The following is an 18542-nucleotide window of genomic DNA, read 5'->3' as shown; positions in this document are numbered from 1 at the left end:
ATTTCTCCCCTTTTTATCCATTTTCAGCAACAAATATAGTTGAGTGGCATTTTGATTTGACATTTCAATCTAGGCAAGTTTTAGTAAGAGTTATAGGAACCCTTTTCCACCCCCATGAACATTTCATAAATACCATGTAACCATTAAAATGAAGCAGTAAAATACATACACCTCTAAAAAGCTACAGGGAAATACTAAAATCCTCTTTGTGGTAGGCTGGGCAAGATTAAGAACGATGTTTTCTTTTTCACATTCTTTTTTCCCATAATGAAATATTTTGGTGGTGGTAGTGATGGCCATTTGAAGCAGGGTTTTATCATGTAGCTCTGGTTCCTCTGAAACTCACTTTGCAGACCAGGCTGGTCATAAACATATAGAGATCTCCCTGCTTCTGTCTCCTGAGTGCTGGGATTAAAGGCTTACGATACCATGCTCCAAGACCACTCATAGCTTGAAGTCACTTAGTTTGAATGAAATGCTTGCATTTAATAAGCAAGTGAAAGAATGCTTTACAAAGGTCTGGATTTAAAGGGGCTTTAAAATATATTTAGGGGCTGGAGAAATGGCTCAGCTGGAGAAATGGACCAGCTGTTCTTCCAGAGGACACAGTTTTGAGTCCCAGCACTCACAATCACAGCTCACAAATATCTCTACTTCCAGGGCATCTTCTGGTCTCTGTGGGCACTGGGCACATATGTAGCGAACAAACATATGCTTATCATATACATTGCTAATATATAGAATTCTAAATACAACAAAAACACTTATAACATTTCTCAAACATCTCTCAGAGAAATATCCTTAGTATCAGTTATATACCTGTTTCTTCTTCAGTTACCACTAAGCTATATTTTCTAGTTTTCATGATGGCCTGAAGGGCCCCAGAGCCATTTGGTCTCCTCATTGATAAAACCAGTGTGGTTAGGACATTTTCTTCTTTAAATGCATGAGAACAAATCTTGTGTGAAATAAAACTAAAGTCAAAACCTGAAACTATTAAAAGTGGCCAATTTAATGTTAGTTATCAGGGTACAATAAATTGAAGGAAGGCAGGATTTTGTGAGTTAACTGTCCCTACTGCTGTCCTAGAACCTTGTCTTTCTTCCCCACTTTCTCTTGTTACTAGCTAGATTAGAATTTCCACTTGAGATAGCAGGGTCAAAGAAGAAATAAAGAAAGAAATTAAGGATTTTCTAGAATTCAACGAAAACGAAAACACAACATACCCAAACCTATGGGATGCAATGAAAGCAGTATTGAGAGGAAAACTCATTGCCCTAAGTGCTTCCAAGAAGAAACTGGAGAGAGCTCACATCAGCAACCTGACAGCACAGCTAAAAGCACTAGAACAAAAGGAAGCAGATATACCCAAAAAGAGTAGACGGCAAGAAATAATCAAAATTAGGGCAGAAATAGAACAAATAGAAACAAAAAAAAACCATTGAAAAAATCAACAAAACAAAGAGTTGGTTCTTTGAGAAAATCAACAAGATTGATAAACCCCTAGCCAGACTAACTAAAGGGCAAAGAGAGAGTATCCAAATTAACAAAATCAGAAAGGAAAGTGGTGACATAACAACTGAAACTAAGGAAATTCAAGAGATCATCAGATCCTACTACAAAAACTTATACTCCACAAAATTGGAAAATCTGGAGGAAATGGACGAATTCCTAGACAGATACAAGGTCCCAAAGTTGAACCAGGACCAAGTAAACCATCTAAATAACCCTATAACACCTAAAGAAATAGAAGAAGTCATCAAAAGCCTCCCAACCAAAAAAAGCCCAGGTCCAGATGGGTTCAGTGCAGAATTTTATCAGACATTTATTGGGGATATAACACCAATATTCGCCAAGATATTCCAAAAGATAGAATCAGATGGAATATTACCCAACTCATTTTTTGAGGCTACAATAACCCTCGTACCTAAGCCACACAAAGACCCTACAAGGAAAGAGAACTTCAGACCAATCTCACTTATGAACATTGATGCAAAAATACTCAACAAAATCCTTGCAAACCGAATCCAAGAACACATCAAAACCATCATTCATCATGACCAAGTAGGCTTCATCCCTGGGATGCAGGGATGGTTTAACATAAGGAAATCCATCAATGTAATCCACCATATAAACAAACTTAAAGACCAAAATCACATGGTCATCTCACTAGATGCTGAGAAAGCATTCGACAAAATCCAACACCCCTTCATGTTAAAAGTCCTGGAAAGAACAGGAATCCAAGGCCCATATTTAAACATAATAAAAGCAATATACAGCAAACCAACAGCCAACATCAAACTTAATGGCGAGAAACTTGAAGCAATCCCACTAAAATCAGGGACTCGACAAGGCTGCCCACTCTCTCCCTACCTATTCAACATAGTACTGGAAGTCCTGGCTGGAGCAATTAGACAGCAAAAGGAGATCAAGGGGATACAAATCGGAAAGGAAGAGATAAAAACATCACTCTTTGCCGATGACATGATAGTGTACTTGAGTGACCCCAAAAATTCCACCAGAGAACTCCTACAGCTGATAAACAAGTTCAGCAAAGTGGCCGGATACAAAATTAACTCAAACAAATCAGTAGCCTTCCTATACTCAAAGGACAAACATGTGGAGAAAGAAATTAGGGAAAAGGTACCCTTCACAATAGTTACAAAAACTATAAAATACCTTGGTGTGACCCTAACTAAGGAAGTAAAGGACCTGTATAACAAGAACTTCAAACCTCTAAAGAAAGAAATTGAGGAGGATCTCAGAAAATGGAAAGATCTCCCATGCTCATGGATTGGAAAAATCAACATCTTAAAAATGGCCATCCTACCAAAAGCAATCTACAGATTCAATGCAATCCCCATCAAAATTCCAACCCAGTTCTTCATGGAATTGGAAAGATCAATGTGCAATTTCATATGGAATAACAAAAGACCTAGAATAGCGAAATCCATCCTCAACAACAAAAAAACATCTGCGGGAATCACTATCCCTGACCTCAAGCTATATTACAAGGCAACTGTGCTGAAAACTGCATGGTACTGGTACAGAAATAGGCAAGTGGATCAATGGAATAGAATAGAAGATCCAGAAATGAGCCCTCATGTATATGGTCACCTGATTTTTGACAAAGGAGCAGTAAACATTCAATGGAAAAAGGACAGCCTATTCAACAAATGGTGCTGGTCCAACTGGCACTCAACATGCAAAAGAATGAAAATAGACCCGTTCTTATCTCCTTGTACAAAGCTCAAGTGTAAGTGGATTAAAGATCTCCACATTAAACCAGATACACTGGAACTGTTAGATGAGAAAGTAGGGAAAACCTTAGAACACATAGGCACAGGAGAAAATTTCCTGAACAAAACACCAATGGCTCAAGCTCTAAGGTCAAAGATTAACAAATGGGACTTAATGAGATTGCAAAGTTTCTGTAAGGCTAAGGACATCGTCAAGAAAACAAAACGGCAACCAACAGAATGGGAAAAGATCTTTACCAACACCACATCAGATAGAGGCCTAATATCCAAGGTGTACAAGGAACTCAAAAAGCTAGACACCAGAGAATCAAATAACCCTATTAAAAAATGGGGTACAGAGCTAAACAAATCATTTTCAGTTGAGGAACACCGAATGGCCGAGAAACATCTGAGGAAGTGCTCGACATCCTTAGCCATCAGGGAAATGCAAATCAAAACAACCCTAAGATTCCACCTCACACCAGTGAGATTGGCCAAGATCCAAAACTCAGATGACAGCAGATGCTGGCGAGGCTGCGGAGAAATAGGAACACTTCTCCACTGTTGGTGGGGTTGCAAGCTAATACAACCACTCTGGAAATCTGTCTGGCGATACCTCAGAAAATTGGATATAGTACTACCTGAAGACCCAGCTGTTCCACTGCTGGGCATATACCCCAGAGACACTTTAATACACAACAAAGATATATGCACCACAATGTTCACAGCGGCTCTATTTATAATAGCCAGAAGCTGGAAGGAACCCAGATGTCCTTCAGAAGACGAATGGATACAAAAATTGTGGTACATATACACAATGGAATACTACTCAGCCACCAGAAACAATGACTTAACCAAATTCTTAAGAAAATGGCTGCATCTAGAGAAGATCATCCTGAGTGAGATAACCCAGTCACAAAAGAACAGACATAATATGCAGTCACTGATAGTGGGATGCTAACCCCAGAGGCTTGCACTCCCCCAGAAACAACTCACAGACTGTATGAAGTCCAAGAAATAAAGAAAACAAAAACTATACATATATTCACAAAACAAGAGGACTTTGACTATTTCCATGTTGCGTTTTGTTTTGCATGTACTTTACGCTTATTGCAACTAGTACGTTTTTAATGCATACTGTCAAGCCCTTGAAAAAAATCAAGTACTGACTAAAAAACATATTCACATGGTTTTATGTAAAATTTATTTTAATGTCTGAAAAAGCAGTACTGACAAAAATGTATAATTTTAAGCAAAAAATGTTTAAAATCTTTAAAAAAATAATAAGCTGTTAGTCTTTTGTGTAGATGGAAATATCTCAAGAAACACTTCTTGTTATAATTAATAATTTGAGTCTTATTTGTAACAGATAAGAGACCAATGTATTTTCCATGTATTTTCATGTTAAAAAAAAATAAATCTTGTTTTGAAGACAAAAAAAAAAAAAAAAAAAAAAAAAGAATTTCCACTTGAGTGGTTCCACAAACTGATGAGTCCAATCGAGTGGAGTGGCCCAAGGTTCAGATGCAGAGCTCCTAGGAGCTGAGGTACAGCCTGTCTCACAATGCCACCGTAAGTGCAACACCTTTTCTTACCGAAGCCAGTCCTGAAATGTCAGATGCAATTGTACCTCTGTGACTAGATAGCACAGAAGCCAGAAAAGAATGAGGCACAATGGTTGTTTATGAATTTTAGGATTTAAATGTAAAGCAAAACCATTTTCTATGTTTTTGCTCCTAGTGAGAGACAAACCCCATGTCTTCAGTTTTCACAGCAATCTAAATTCACATGGATAAGTAGTTTATCAAGAGAGGCCTAAAAGTATTTTATCATCCAATTTACGTTTCTTTTACTCCTTGAGATTCCGCTGAATCTAGAAAAGGCTTTGAGAGAGGATGGAAATGAAAGACTTCAGAAAGCTGTCTAAAATATATCCACATTAAGAAATTAAGTCTGATTGCTCTGTGTCAAGTGTAACATGTATCCACAAAATAACAGAATCCCGTGTCATAGACAGACATTAGTCATATACTTACTGTTTGAGTTTTCTTCTTTTTCTTTTTCATTGACCTGAAAAAACCTTGCTTCTCCTTTTCTTTGAGTTGATCAGAATGACTAATGTTTTCAGGACTTTTCCTAAACAAGAAGACAATTTTTTTATCATATGGATCTTTGAATCATTCTCTTGCCACAATGTGACAAACATAATGAAGGTTGAACGTGTGTGATACCAGATTCAACCAGCCATGAAGAATTGAGCCCACAGGTAAAGGTCCTCTGAAAAGCACAGAGGGAACCGAATCTAATTGGCATGTGGAATGGCTGTTCTTTGGCACAGGCTTGATTACACCAGTAATTTGAATACTATTATAAATGATCTGTAACTGCTCTTTGGGACCCTTTTCCTACTGCTGTAAAACTCTAAATTAGAATTTCTGTAAAATGCATGGCTTAGAGGATGCTTCCTCTGTAACTCTCCAAGGGAAACAACAGAAACATTTTCAATACCTTCATTTTTCTATTTACCATTTAAAAAACAGCTCAACAAGTTTATTATTAGTAACTTGCCAAGTTAGTAAACATAAAAAAATCAATGCTGCTATAGAAACATTATTAATAGAGGTAAAAATTGCCCCAACATGGAAAATTCGTACTTAACAAACCTTTAATCTGAGTAAAAAAATACTCAAGGAAAAAGATGTAGACATGATATATGCCCAAGATATGTGTGTGTGTGTGTGTGTGTGTGTGTGTGTGTGTGTGTGTGTGTGGTGAAGAATCATTCTAGCTGAAAATGCTGACATTAAGATTGATACCACATCAAGTCTCTGCAGGGCTAGGTGCTTCCTCTTCCACTGAGGGTAAACAAGGCAGTTGAGTTAGAAGAACATATCCTACAGACAGGCAACAGCTTTTGGGGCAGCCACTACTCCAGTTGTTCAGGACCCACATGAAGACCAAGCTGCACATCTGCTATGTGTGGGAAGGCCTAGGCCCAGCCTGTGTATGTCTTTACTTAGTGGTTCAGTGTCTGAGAGTTCCCAAGAGTAGAGGGATACCTAGGGAGGCCTCTACTCTCTCAGAGGAGAAGGGGAGAGGATATGGGAGGAGGGACTATGAGAAGGAGGTGGACCAAGAGGGGAGATAGCAATTGGGATGTAAAGAGAATAAATAAAAACAATAAATGTGATTTTAAAATTTAGGAAATAAAAAAAGAAAAATTGATACCATATGCCTAGGCTTAAATGAAACTTAGTATGTCAAATTTGTTTGATATCCATGGGAGGCCTGTGCTGTTCTGAAGAGAAATGAAGGAGGAATGAATTTGGGGGGGGGTGGTTAGAGGTTAGGGGAAGGACTGGGAGAAAAGTAAATTGCATTTAGGATGTAATATATGAGAAAAAAATAAATAGCATACAAAAATTAAAAGATTGATACCACACATAACACTAGGTATTTTAAGAAAATAGAAGATATTCAAAACAGGCAATAAGCCAGGTGTGGCGGCAGCTGCCTGTCACCCTGGCCCTTGGAAGGCAGACCCAGAACATTTGAGCTGAAGGCCTGGCAGGTCATCTTCCCAGAATGACCATGACACAAAACCCCAGTTTTCAAAAAAAGAAAGAGGAAAAAAGAGGAGGTGTAGGACACCTTGGTTTTGGACTTACACTTTACAAAAAGCTACTCAACTGGTATTATTCTTGGAAAAAAAACCTCACATATTTACATAGTCCCTAAAGATAAGAGTGGTAGAATCATTAAAAATAACAGTTAATTTATACTCATGGTTTCAGAATACCAAACAGCAATGAAGTGATTATAATATCTAAGAAAAATATGAACAAAGCAGCATCTAGCTTTTTTTATTAAAATATGTAAGCCAGAAAAATTCTAAATAAACCATTACTGGTTGCATGGCAGAAACCACAATGAAGCTATTAGAAATAAATCACAGCTTCAAAGAATATCCACTGGCATGAAAGAATATTGAAACTATAGTATTAAGTAAAAATATAACAATTTCAAGTTTTTTATGCCAGATAAGTCCAAATACATGGCAAGAAAGTATGTAGGTTATACAGTGTACTTTTAATATTCCTTTATTTTTTAAAGATTTATTTATGTGTTTGTACAATTAAAGTCTGTGTGTATGTACCACTTGTGCACTTGGAGCCCATGGAGGTCAGAAGAGGGTGTGGGGTTCCTTGGAACTGGGATTATGGATGGTTGTGAGGCACCATTTGTGCTCAGAACTAAAGCTGGATACTCTATAGGAACAATGGGTGCTTTTAACTCCTGAGCCATCCCTCTGGCTTCCACATTCACTCTTCTAAAATGCAGGATGAAACTGCAATAGAAATCTTGGCTGGAAATGTGGCTACGTGGAAGAGCACTTGCACAATATTGACAAGGCCCTGGGTTCCATTGCAGGTACTGGGGGACTAAAATAAGTCAAGCCAAAATAAGGCATATGCTTGTATTCCTGGGTATGTGACAATGGTGAGAGGATCGCTTTAGCACAGTGACAGAACCTTCATGGCTTCATCAAGGCAGTCAAGGGCCGGGGCCATGGTGGGGTGGGGAGGGCAAACTGACATTAAAGCCGGATAAACTACAGAGTAGGTGGGGCAGGAGGAATGATGATTTCACCATTTTCAAGCTGAAGCAGACCAGGTGGTGGGGTTGAGAAGTATGCAAGGAAAGATTCTAGCCTCCCCCAAAGGAAACAGGAAATAAACTACCCTTGAACAAGATGAAAGCTAGAACTGGATCATGTGTATGTTTGCATCATAAAAGACAGAAGAAAGCAAGCCTGAGCAGAGAAGGAGAAACAGAGAGAAAGAATTAAGCAGAACTACAGAGAAACTCACCCAGAAATAAGGGAGAGAAAACAGCTTAGGAGAGAAAGGGAGAGAGAGCAGCTGCCTGGAACACAGGGAGCTGAAAAGCTGTGGGCTCCGCAAATGAAGAAGGAGCCTTGGCTGAGCGGCAATGAGCCTACCAGGCATGTGTGTGGCAACTATTGCCCTATCTGGATTTGTGGCTTATAGAATTTCACCTTGTATAGTGGGGAGCTTTGGGTAGCACATCAATTTCAGAGAGGGAAGCTTTGAGAAGGGGCTATGCATCTAGTGACCCAGTCTTGGTAATAGCGTTGGTCAAAACAGCATGGTCATGAGGTTGAGGAAAGACAGACAGTAAAGGATAAACAGACAGGCTCTCCCACAAAACTGTGACTCCTGTCATGTAACCCAACAACTATTGCCAAGGGAGTCAAGAAGAATGAGTGAAGCTCAGACGCACTGTAACCACAGAAGGAAGAAATGAAAACGAAAACTGACTGAAAGTTCATCAGCACTTACTTATTAGGTATTAAGGATAAGGAGAGAAATCAATCAAGGAGCCTGGCCTGTCACAACTGCTCCCAGACTCACGGAGACCAGTGCGAATGAGACTGCACAGCCCACCTGGAACTTTAGCTTAACCTCTCTGGGAGCAGCATGAAGAATGAATGGGAGAGGTGGGGGCACTGCTCTGTTATTCCCCTGCCTCATCCCTCCCCTGCAGTAACCGAGAAAGTCAGTCTGCAAGACAGACTGACAAGCTATACTGGACACATATATTCGTCATCCTATGAAAAGAAAAGAAAAACCTGTCATTATTCAAATGAGTTTCAGAGTTTCTTCACTAGTTGGATTTTGAATAAACTTAGTTCAAGTATCCATTTTTAGCCCAATTTTGATAGCAGGTTTTTAAAATTAGTTCCATACTTTGTCATTTGTTTATTTATTATAAAGAAAATGCTATTCATTTAGTAGGTATCTAAATTGATACCTGTCTAAGTCGATGCATGGAATTTTCATGGGGTCTGTGAAAAGATAAATCACACACATGCTTTGCTCCATAGCTATTGCCTATGAATGCTTCTCCCCTATGGACACTGTGTTGTGAGCTGGACCGACTTCACATCCTAATGACCTTGGTACTAACCTCTAAAACTGGGCAAAAGGAGGAATAGTTTACAAGTGATGATTGAATCGTTACTCTATTAGTAAAGATGATGAGTCTGGCTGTATTAAGTCTATTTTTCTTGTTCTGAAATATTTTAGCTTATCTTCAATTTCTTAAGTGGATTCAAGACCACTGAGATGGGCAGAATAACAGCTCTGGCTGTTAAACTACAATATCTATTTAATTATCCTGTCTCGAACTTTTCATTACAGAAAATGTGTACAGTGTAAAAATATTTTCTTCCTCAAAGAAATTCAAAGTGGTATTGTTACAGAAATAGACTGGTTGGAGGTCATGTGATAGTTTAAGAATCAAATTTTACCATGTTATCATATACTAGGCCCTATATTCAGTCCCCACAACCAAATGAAATCAAACCCCCAAAACATGTACAAACACAACCCACATTCCCCAGATATACCACATTGCTAACAATGTCTATCCTGCTTTTGGAAACCACCCCCCTTCCCTGTGCAAAGCATTGAGATAGAATCTCACTATATAGCTCAGGCTAGCTTTAAGAGCTGGCAATTCTCCTGTCTCAGTCTCCCAAATGTTGGAATTAGAGTCCAGTACCAGCATACCGGCCAGTCCATACTTTGGTTTAATTTTCATCTGACTAACCTAATTTTCAAAGGACTATGACAGTCTAAAATCGATACTGCTTTAGATTGTCCCTACTGTGTTATACAAACAACCAAGAGAAAACAGTTCCTTCTATGCATCTGTATTTGACACTTTGACATTATTCTCAGGGTTTCTCCAAGCCACACCTGAAAATTGTCAACGCTGAAAACCAACAAAAGCTAAACCTGTTTTCTTCACACTAGGGGCGAAAACACAGTCACAAAGAGGTTTATAAGCAAAGTTAAAAGCAAAATAGTCAACAAACCATGGAAACATTAAATATAATACTCATAGCTACTACCAGAATGAGCCATTACAGTGCCAGGTACCATTTTAGGGGCCTTTTTAATATTATATCACGTAAATGTTGTAACAATTCTAGAGGGAAGCACTAGTGTCCTGTGTCTCTGCTCCATGTTACAGGTGTTTGGCACCAGGGACAACCTCTATCTTTCAAGCTTCAGTGTGTATAGAATGGGAGTAACCCCCTCTCTTAAAGGGAAGCTATGAGAATTAGGCAGAGTACAGAGGGCTGTGCAAATTCACTGTCAATAAAAGAATGAACAAATGGGATGAAAGATACATCTGTTAGTTTTTCTTTTACATGCTACTTAATAGAAATTCTGAACTTGAACAAAGTTACAAAACCCTCCAACATGACATGTTTTTCTTATTCTTAAAAAAGAAAGGCCCGGTGTAGAAAAAGAACACTAAAAGTTTATCTTACATGTCTTTGAAGTCCCAAATCTACAATTAGCAAAAGAAAGAATAAGAGCAAATCAAACACTCACCACGGATCGAATCCTGGTTGTCTTTTTGAATGGTTTGTGCCAGAACTACTATCAGATGGCAGAGAAGAAACTCGAGTGGACACATTATTTTCATGGAAAGAATTGTCTGGTCGTGGAGATGGCACTGAATGAGGGAAAAAAAAACATTACTGAAGCACTTGGTGCCTTTAAGTAGTTCTGATGTTAGTTCACTGCATTTCTTGGCCACAAACAAAAAGTGCTTACATGGTGACAAGTCATAAAGAGTTCACAACAGAAACCTGGGACGTCAGCCGATGTACTGCAGAATATTTGGGGACATTTTAAAATTGAACATTATTTAAAATGACTATTGTAGCAGCTACACCCCCAATACCATGGTTTTTGGGGGCATTCTTTATAATTGATGCTTTCTCATTACAGGCCTAACTATGAAAACTCCATTCTTAGTCCAATATCATACTTAACAATAAGTATACTGGAACACACAAATTCCAGTTTAAGACTTGACAATGTAAGGGTGTGCCACTTAGATATTTAAACTATAAGAAAATTTGGCCATTTTCACAAAATATTAATTTCCTATACACTCTCAGAGCAAAAATGTACAGAAATGTAGACTATAATGTATTGAGTGATTCTGCTTTTGGGGAAGGGGTAATCATGTTTTCATCAATTTCTACAAATTTCATCATAAAAGTAACATACATTGTATATCAAGATCAGTGACACCAAGCAAGGAAGTGCTTGCTAGAGGTAATCCCACTGTTGAAGAAGCTCAGACAGGACTGAATATGAGATCAGGGACAGATTAGGTTAGAGTGAGTTCCAGGTCATCCTGACTGGGTATAGTATAATATGTCGTCTTATATCGATGTTGAAGCAATAACCATGTATTTATACACAGAATTACATCCGTGTATTATAGTTTTTAAGGTAAACAGTTAATAGTATGATTTCTGTCACTTCTCATTCTTCTGTACCTACCTCCCCCTTTCACATTTCCCTCATCAGATCACTTATCCCTGCTATTCCCCTCTCTACTGTTCCCTAACCCCAGATCTTGGCAATGATCCCATTTTCATTTCTTGTTGGCTCTAGAGAGCCCAGAGATTCCTGAACTGGAACTGACCTACATGCCTCCTCCTGGAGGACTAGCTTTCATGATAAGGATGTCCTCACAGACTCATCCTTTGGAATGCTTGGTCATCAGGGAGTGGCACTATTAGGCATTGTAGGAGGAACTATGAGGAGGAACTCCCTCATGTGAGGGTAGGTTCTGAGGTTTTTCAGATGCTCTAGTCAGGCCCAGTTTCTCTCTTTACAAAATTCTCAGTCAGCTCTCCAGCACCATGTCAGTTTGTATGCAGCCACCCTTCCCACCTTGACAACAAATAGACTAAATGTTTGAACTGTAATCAAGCTCCAATGTAATATTTTCCTTTATGAGTAGCTATGATCATGGTATCTCTTCACATCAATAAAACCCCAACTAAGACACCTACCCAGCTATAATGCCAATGAACCGCATCAATGAAGGGCATGACACAGTAACTCCAAGGCTGCACTAGCAGTATGTATACCTTGCCAGTAACCAGCAGCTTTCTAATTACACTGAAGACCTGCATGCACTACCTCAGGGAAACCATACTTGGTACTAGAAACCTAGCTAACTACTCAGTGCTGGTGAAAGCATGGTTCTTGGAGGAGAATCTACAACCAATACTCTATTAAGTCATCATAACCCCTACAGAAATACACAAATAATTGCTCTTATACCCATAGGTAAGTGTAGTCTTCTCTCCTCAGCAATAGATGGAGACCACTACAGAAAACCACACCTAATAAAAATGCAGAGCTGTGGAGTCTAGTCCCAATGGATACATCTATAATACACTCGTGAGCCTAATGCTCAGGAAAAATGTTGGAAGAGGGAGTGAACAGATTTTAAGAGCCAGAGGATCAGGAAGTTTGCTATGAGACTGTGTGCCCCAGGAACATTCACAACCATGAGTGGGACAAGGAAAATACCTAAGGATATGCCACAGTGGACAGGGAAAAACCCAGGAGGCCTCAACCTACACAAAGAACTATAGGCAACTGAGGAAACTGGGAGCAGGAGAGGTACCAAAAGATCAGCCCTGAAAACACACATACAAGTAACATATGAAGTGAGAAGACTATAGTTAGGAACATGTGTGTGTGTGTGTGTGTATGTGTGTGTGTGTGTGTGTGTGTGTGTGTGTGTGTGTGTATGTATGTATGTGTGTGTGTGCGCATGTGCGTGTTTGTGTGTGTGCAATAAAAATTAGTGAAAAAGAAATCATGAATTTGAAGAGAGCAAGGTGAGGGCATACAGGAGACTCTGGAGGGAGGAAAGGGAAGGAAGAAATGTAATTATAATCTCAAAAATAAAATTAAAACAACAACACAACAAAAATGGCACCATTCACTTGCCTCTGGATAAGAAAGTACAATGAACCTATTCTAGAAACATCTTTCCAGTTATATCTGGAAATATCTGTCATTTAAAACAAAACACACTCTTTTTCTCTGGGACATACCAGTATCACTGAAATGACCAATGTCCCCAAGTGTTTCATTTAAACTTTCCTACTCAGATTCAGATACTTATATCCAACCAATGGACAGAAGCTGCTGACTCCCGTGGTTGAATTAGGGAAAGCTGGGAGAAACTGAGGAGGAAGGCAGTGGAGGAAGCTGAAGAGGAGGGCGACCCTATAAGAGGACCAGCAGCCTCAACTGACCTGGACGCCTGAGATCTCTCAGACACTGGACCACCAACCAGGCAGCATACACCAGCTGATATGAGGCCCCAACACATATACAGCAGAGGACTGCTGGGTCTGGGTTCAGTCAGAGAAGATGCACCTAACCCTCAAGAGATGGGAGGCCCCAGGGAGTTTAGAGATCTGGTGGGGTGGGAGGGTGGGGACATCCTTATGGAGACAGGGCACAGGGAGGAGATACAGGAAGTGGAAGAGTAGGAGGGTGAACCAGGAGGGGAATAAAATCTTAAGTGTAATAAACAAACAAACAAAGAAACAAACAAAAACTTTCCTTACTATTAATGAACTTTTTAAAAACAAAACTGTTCTACTTGCCAAATCTCAAAGTAGATTATAAGATAGATAAAGGGAATATTTTTCCCATGGTAACCAATCCAATCTATTTGTAACCAAAATAGTGTAACCAAAAGACTATTTTGTTAATTTAAAACTCTACTTTTTATCTTGTATTAAAATATTCCTCTAGTGGGCATGATAGCACACACCTGTAATTCCAGTATTGAAATATAGAAAGAGAAGGGTAGAAGTCAGCTGGAGGCCAGCCTGGTCTACATGGATAGACCTTCTCCCCAAAAGAAGAATATTTTCTCCAATCATCTGTACAAACAACAAATTACAGATGATTTTAAAAGAAAAACTTACACTGAAGATGTTTTACTCATGCACAAGACAAGAAAACTAATTAACTTTAGTCTGAATTAAAAGTTTAGCCTTGGGCTGGAGAGAGGGTTCAGCAGTTAAGAGTACTGACTGCTCTTCCAGAGGTCCAGAGTTTATTTTCAGCAACCAGATTGTGGCTCACAACCGTCTGTTATGTGATCTAATTCCCTTTTCTGGTGTGCACGATGACAGACCTCTCATATATAAAATGAATGAATAAAAATGTTTAGCCTTATAAGATTCTAAAGTCACCATGGAATTGGGTGGGGGTCATTAAGAAGTATATTTGATGCCTAGTGTTTTTGCAAAGGTAGAGGTGAGACAGATCAAATAGCAGTCTAATCATTCAATGCACATCTCTTCCTGAATAACACTTGTATGCATTTATTTGGCTCAGATTCCTAATTTTAATTACCAAACAGTTCTTTGTATCCCCTTTGACCCTGATTGAACTTCTCCAGCTGTCTATAACATCAGAAAGAACAGGAAGTCAGGCAATGTGATCAAACAAGTCAAGGCTGTGCTAAGTCTTTGGGACTTTATATGCCCAAGCCCCCTGTTTATATTGCCACCAAGATACTAGGATTCTACAATATTTGGCACCTTATCATCAGATAGAACCTCAAAAGGTTACCTTTTTCCATTAGGTCTCTGCTGAAATCACAGAACCCCCAAAAACATGTTTTAGCCATCTCTTCAACAACAAAGTATATTTTTAAGCTACTCTAGAAAGTTTTCATTAATTCAATCAGTAAGTATTTATGAAGCTATGACAGGCAGTTCCTGCCACTCTCTTTCCTTTCCTCTATCTCTCTCTTTCAGGATCAAATCCAGGGTTTTACGAATGCCAGGCAAACACTCTATCCCTGGTCTCCATCTCCATCCTGTGAACTCAGAATATCCAACAGGAACACTGGAACCAGTGCAATATGTTCTGCATCTTGTCATGGACAAAGACAAGGTGCCATGAAAAGAACAGAGAGTAGAGAGGACTAGGGAAACTGTCACAGGGAAACAACTGGTGCCACCAGGCCAGAGAGAGTCAGGTGCACCTGGGACTTGTGGGTAGAGGCAGGTGGGGAGCGGACAGAGGACCGCCAGGATTTGATCATAAACAGTCATTTCGATTTTACTGTTACCAAGCATTCAAAGGCCTCTCAACAAGTTAGAGCTAAGGTATCAGGGTACAATTGTGGGATACTGTGGGCAATGGATGTCTATTTCTTTCTCCAGTAATACCATCACCTGACTGCCCTAGAGAATTACTATACTTGCTAGCAATTTCTCTTGTAAAAGTGAGAATGAGGGTGGATGTTTTTATTTGTCTTATCTACTAACATTCTAGGCCTGCCTAAAATTTTGATATAATAATGTCGCATTGCGATGTATAATATTCACACTTTAAAAATAGGCAATCAAAATTTTTTTTAAGATCTCAAACCGGGCGTGTTGGCACACACCTTTACACACAACACTCAAGAGGTGGAGAGAGGCAGACAGTTTTGAGTTTGAAGCCAGTCTAGTTTACACCTATAGTTCCAGGCCAGTCTACGTCTACACAGTGAGACCCTGTTCCAAAAAAAATTATATATAATATAATATGTATATACACACATATATATATATATATATAGTCATATATGCCTTCTTATAGCTCATCAGGGAAAGATTGATTGCCACCAGGCCTCATGGCATGAAACCGATCTCCTAGACCTACATGGTAGACATAAAGAACTGAGTCCTATAAGCTGTCCTCTGACCTTTACAGGTACACCATGGCCTATGTGTCTCCAGCATCAAAATAAATACATATAAGTTTTAAAATCTTCATGTTTTATGGATGTTTATAATTTGGTGTGGAGCTGTGTTCATAGCTATCATGGAGCAACACTATTCACATGGGTGGCAGGTTAGAGATTTTTTTATAGGTCAATATCTAGCTTCAGAAGGATCAGTCTGAGGACTCTTTGGATGGGTGCCTTAGAGAGAGAGACTAATCAGTGTCCCAGCCAGAAGAGATAAGGACCAAAATGATGATGGTGACTAGGGCTAAGGTGAACTGCTAGATGATGGTGAAGCAGGTAACACTGTTGGTCTCAGGTCTACTGGAGCAGTGACGACATAGTGATGGACAAGGAAAGGACATAGACTCAGCAGAAAACAGATGGGTATTCTAGGAAACATGGGGTGGGGGTGGCTTACCTCTATAAAAGCTACCAACTCTCCTTGGAACAGGATCATTGTACAGATGCCGATTTTCTTTGGGAGCTGTGCCGTCGTCAGAGTGTGGATCATGGTACACTCCACCCTGAGGCCGGAAATAAGGTATGAAAGTTAGACCATGGTTTGCTGATAGTGCAGCTTACAACAAAGCCCAGCCAGTGCCTACAGTTTTTGGTCTTTTAAAGGAAAACTCAGGCTTATGTCACAAAGAAAACTACATATTTTCTAAGTCAGTTGAATTAATTTATGGGAGATTGGGTATGGATAAAGTTTACAAGTTAGGTTGCAATGCTGCTGAGTGAATGGTCCTTATAGACCAGGCTATAAGATGTAGCAACTGTGAAGAGCTCAGACCTCAGACTTCTGCCGGGTGTGGAATGAAGAGGTGCCTTCTCGGGAGGACTCTTTAACGGAAGGTCTTGCCACGGTCATCTCTGGAGGGAGCTGCTCTCCGGGCTGCAAGTCAAATTAAAAAGATTTATAGAAACTTCCTATCTCCAGGGATGAAAAGTCGTCCTTGTCATGGTCTTCATTTAATACAGCTAGGACTTTAACCAGCTAAAATAAAAATCATGGGGTGACTTCAACATAACTCATTTCATAAAAAAGTAAAAACTATCTGATGAATGTAAAATAAGTCTCACAAATTTTAACAGATAGCGAGATTCTCATTAAAGTTGAGACAAGTAAGGACTACATCAGTCTGAAAATAGTTCAATTAATTATTTAAAACAACAAAAGAAATCACCTCTCTATCTAGACAGTAACAGCTCTAAGCAGCACTGTGCTTAGAGATTCTGTCAGTCAATCCCAAACTGCTCTTACAGATTTTAGGCTGAGTTCTCTAAAAGAAAACTTCAGGAGACTTACACAGCAGATGCAGATGAAAATTAATGTTTTGTGAATGCAAAGAGCAATAGAATAAGCCCTGTTAATGATTTTGATCTTAAGAGTCCCCAACTCCTATAGTTTATGGTGCTTCTTTCTACCTTCATCTTCTCAGGACAGAAGCTCATCTGTTCCATGCTGAGGCAATCTACAGGTCCCCAAGTATAAAAAAGGTGGCAAGATGGCCTGGTGCCCAGTTAAAGGCAAGTCAGGAGGTATTTGCAGGGGCTTTAAATGAACTTGTAGAAATGGTTGAAAGGTTTCCTGAGAACTCATGGAGATAAGAGAACCCAGAGTATCTAGAAACCTCTCAAGGCCCGGCCACTGCCTGTAGAAGGGGGTTGGAGATCGAAACCAAGCACACTGTTGGCATTGAGGCAAGTGTTAAACAAAACTGAAAGGCAGCCTCCCTTGGAAAACAGACACATGACTGCCTCTCAGAGATTTTAAAAAAAAATGAATTTCTTTGAACATTGTAGTCCTAAATTAATTATAAACAATTACTGGGGCTTAGCACATATCCAACTGTTACTTCAGCCCAGTTCAGGGGGTGTAGCTCCAAGCCTTAAGAAAGGCCACAATTAAAGGTTTGAAGGTGGCTGGAAGGCTTGAAAGGGCCGTGAGTAAAATGCAGTGTTCATTTTCTTGGGGAGTATTGTTGCCACTTTCAAAAGCACTGGACACTCACTGGGTTTAGTTTAAATATAAATAACTCATTTCCTTAAAAAAAAAAAAAAAAACTTGCTCTGGCCTTTGCCAAAAGAACAGGTGGTAAAGTAGAAGAAGAAAGGCTGCACAAAATTCATTTCTTTCCAAAATTCTCTAAATACGGTGGTGGGAGGGAAGGTGGGGGGTACCAGATCTTATTCCAGTTTTTAATACATTTTACGTATTTCACCTAGGCTTGAGATAATACTTTTTGTGTATAAGATGTAGTTGCTGAAAGCAGCCAGCTTCTTCTAATTGTGTTCCTTAACCCTCCTAACCCAGGATAGCAAATGGGATCTACTTTTTCTCCCTTGAACACTGTTAGGACTCCCTGCTGTGGTGGGTCATGAGTCCACCTACTTGAGAGGGAGCTGGGTAGTGGGAACATCTCTAGATAAAAGCACCATCATGACCATGCCAAAGATCTAGCATCTAGAGAAAGTTGGGCAGCTCACCCACCTCCTAGGGGTCTCAATGGAGGAGGATAATGTTGAATTAAGGAGCTTAAAAATTCCAGCCTGTTCTGAAAAGGACCTCTGAGGAAAGAAGCCCTTCAACAGTGCAGCTGGCAAGTCCCGTTGTGGCCGGTCCTGCACAGCCCCTGA

General features: G+C 39.5%; 1 protein-coding gene across 2 annotated transcripts in view; it reads right to left on the bottom strand.

Moving 5' to 3' along the window:
- CDKL5 (cyclin dependent kinase like 5) overlaps positions 1–18542 on the bottom strand; it is a gene marked incomplete at both ends in the record, with an annotated part of 129399 nt that overhangs the window by 6767 nt on the left and 104090 nt on the right. For both annotated transcript variants that reach the window (XM_080910892.1, XM_080910893.1), the window contains 4 exons: positions 5276–5375; positions 10670–10793; positions 16321–16426; positions 16696–16797. In XM_080910892.1, the coding sequence (XP_080767018.1) occupies positions 5276–5375; positions 10670–10793; positions 16321–16426; positions 16696–16797 (432 nt within the window). The remainder of the gene's footprint in view (positions 1–5275; positions 5376–10669; positions 10794–16320; positions 16427–16695; positions 16798–18542) is intronic.

This window comes from Micromys minutus (genome assembly GCF_963924665.1).
Source record: "Micromys minutus genome assembly, chromosome: X".
NCBI classification, from domain to species: domain Eukaryota; kingdom Metazoa; phylum Chordata; class Mammalia; order Rodentia; family Muridae; genus Micromys; species Micromys minutus.
The sequence above is the reverse complement of the archived record's forward strand: the minus strand, read 5'-3'. Positions and strand labels throughout refer to the sequence as shown.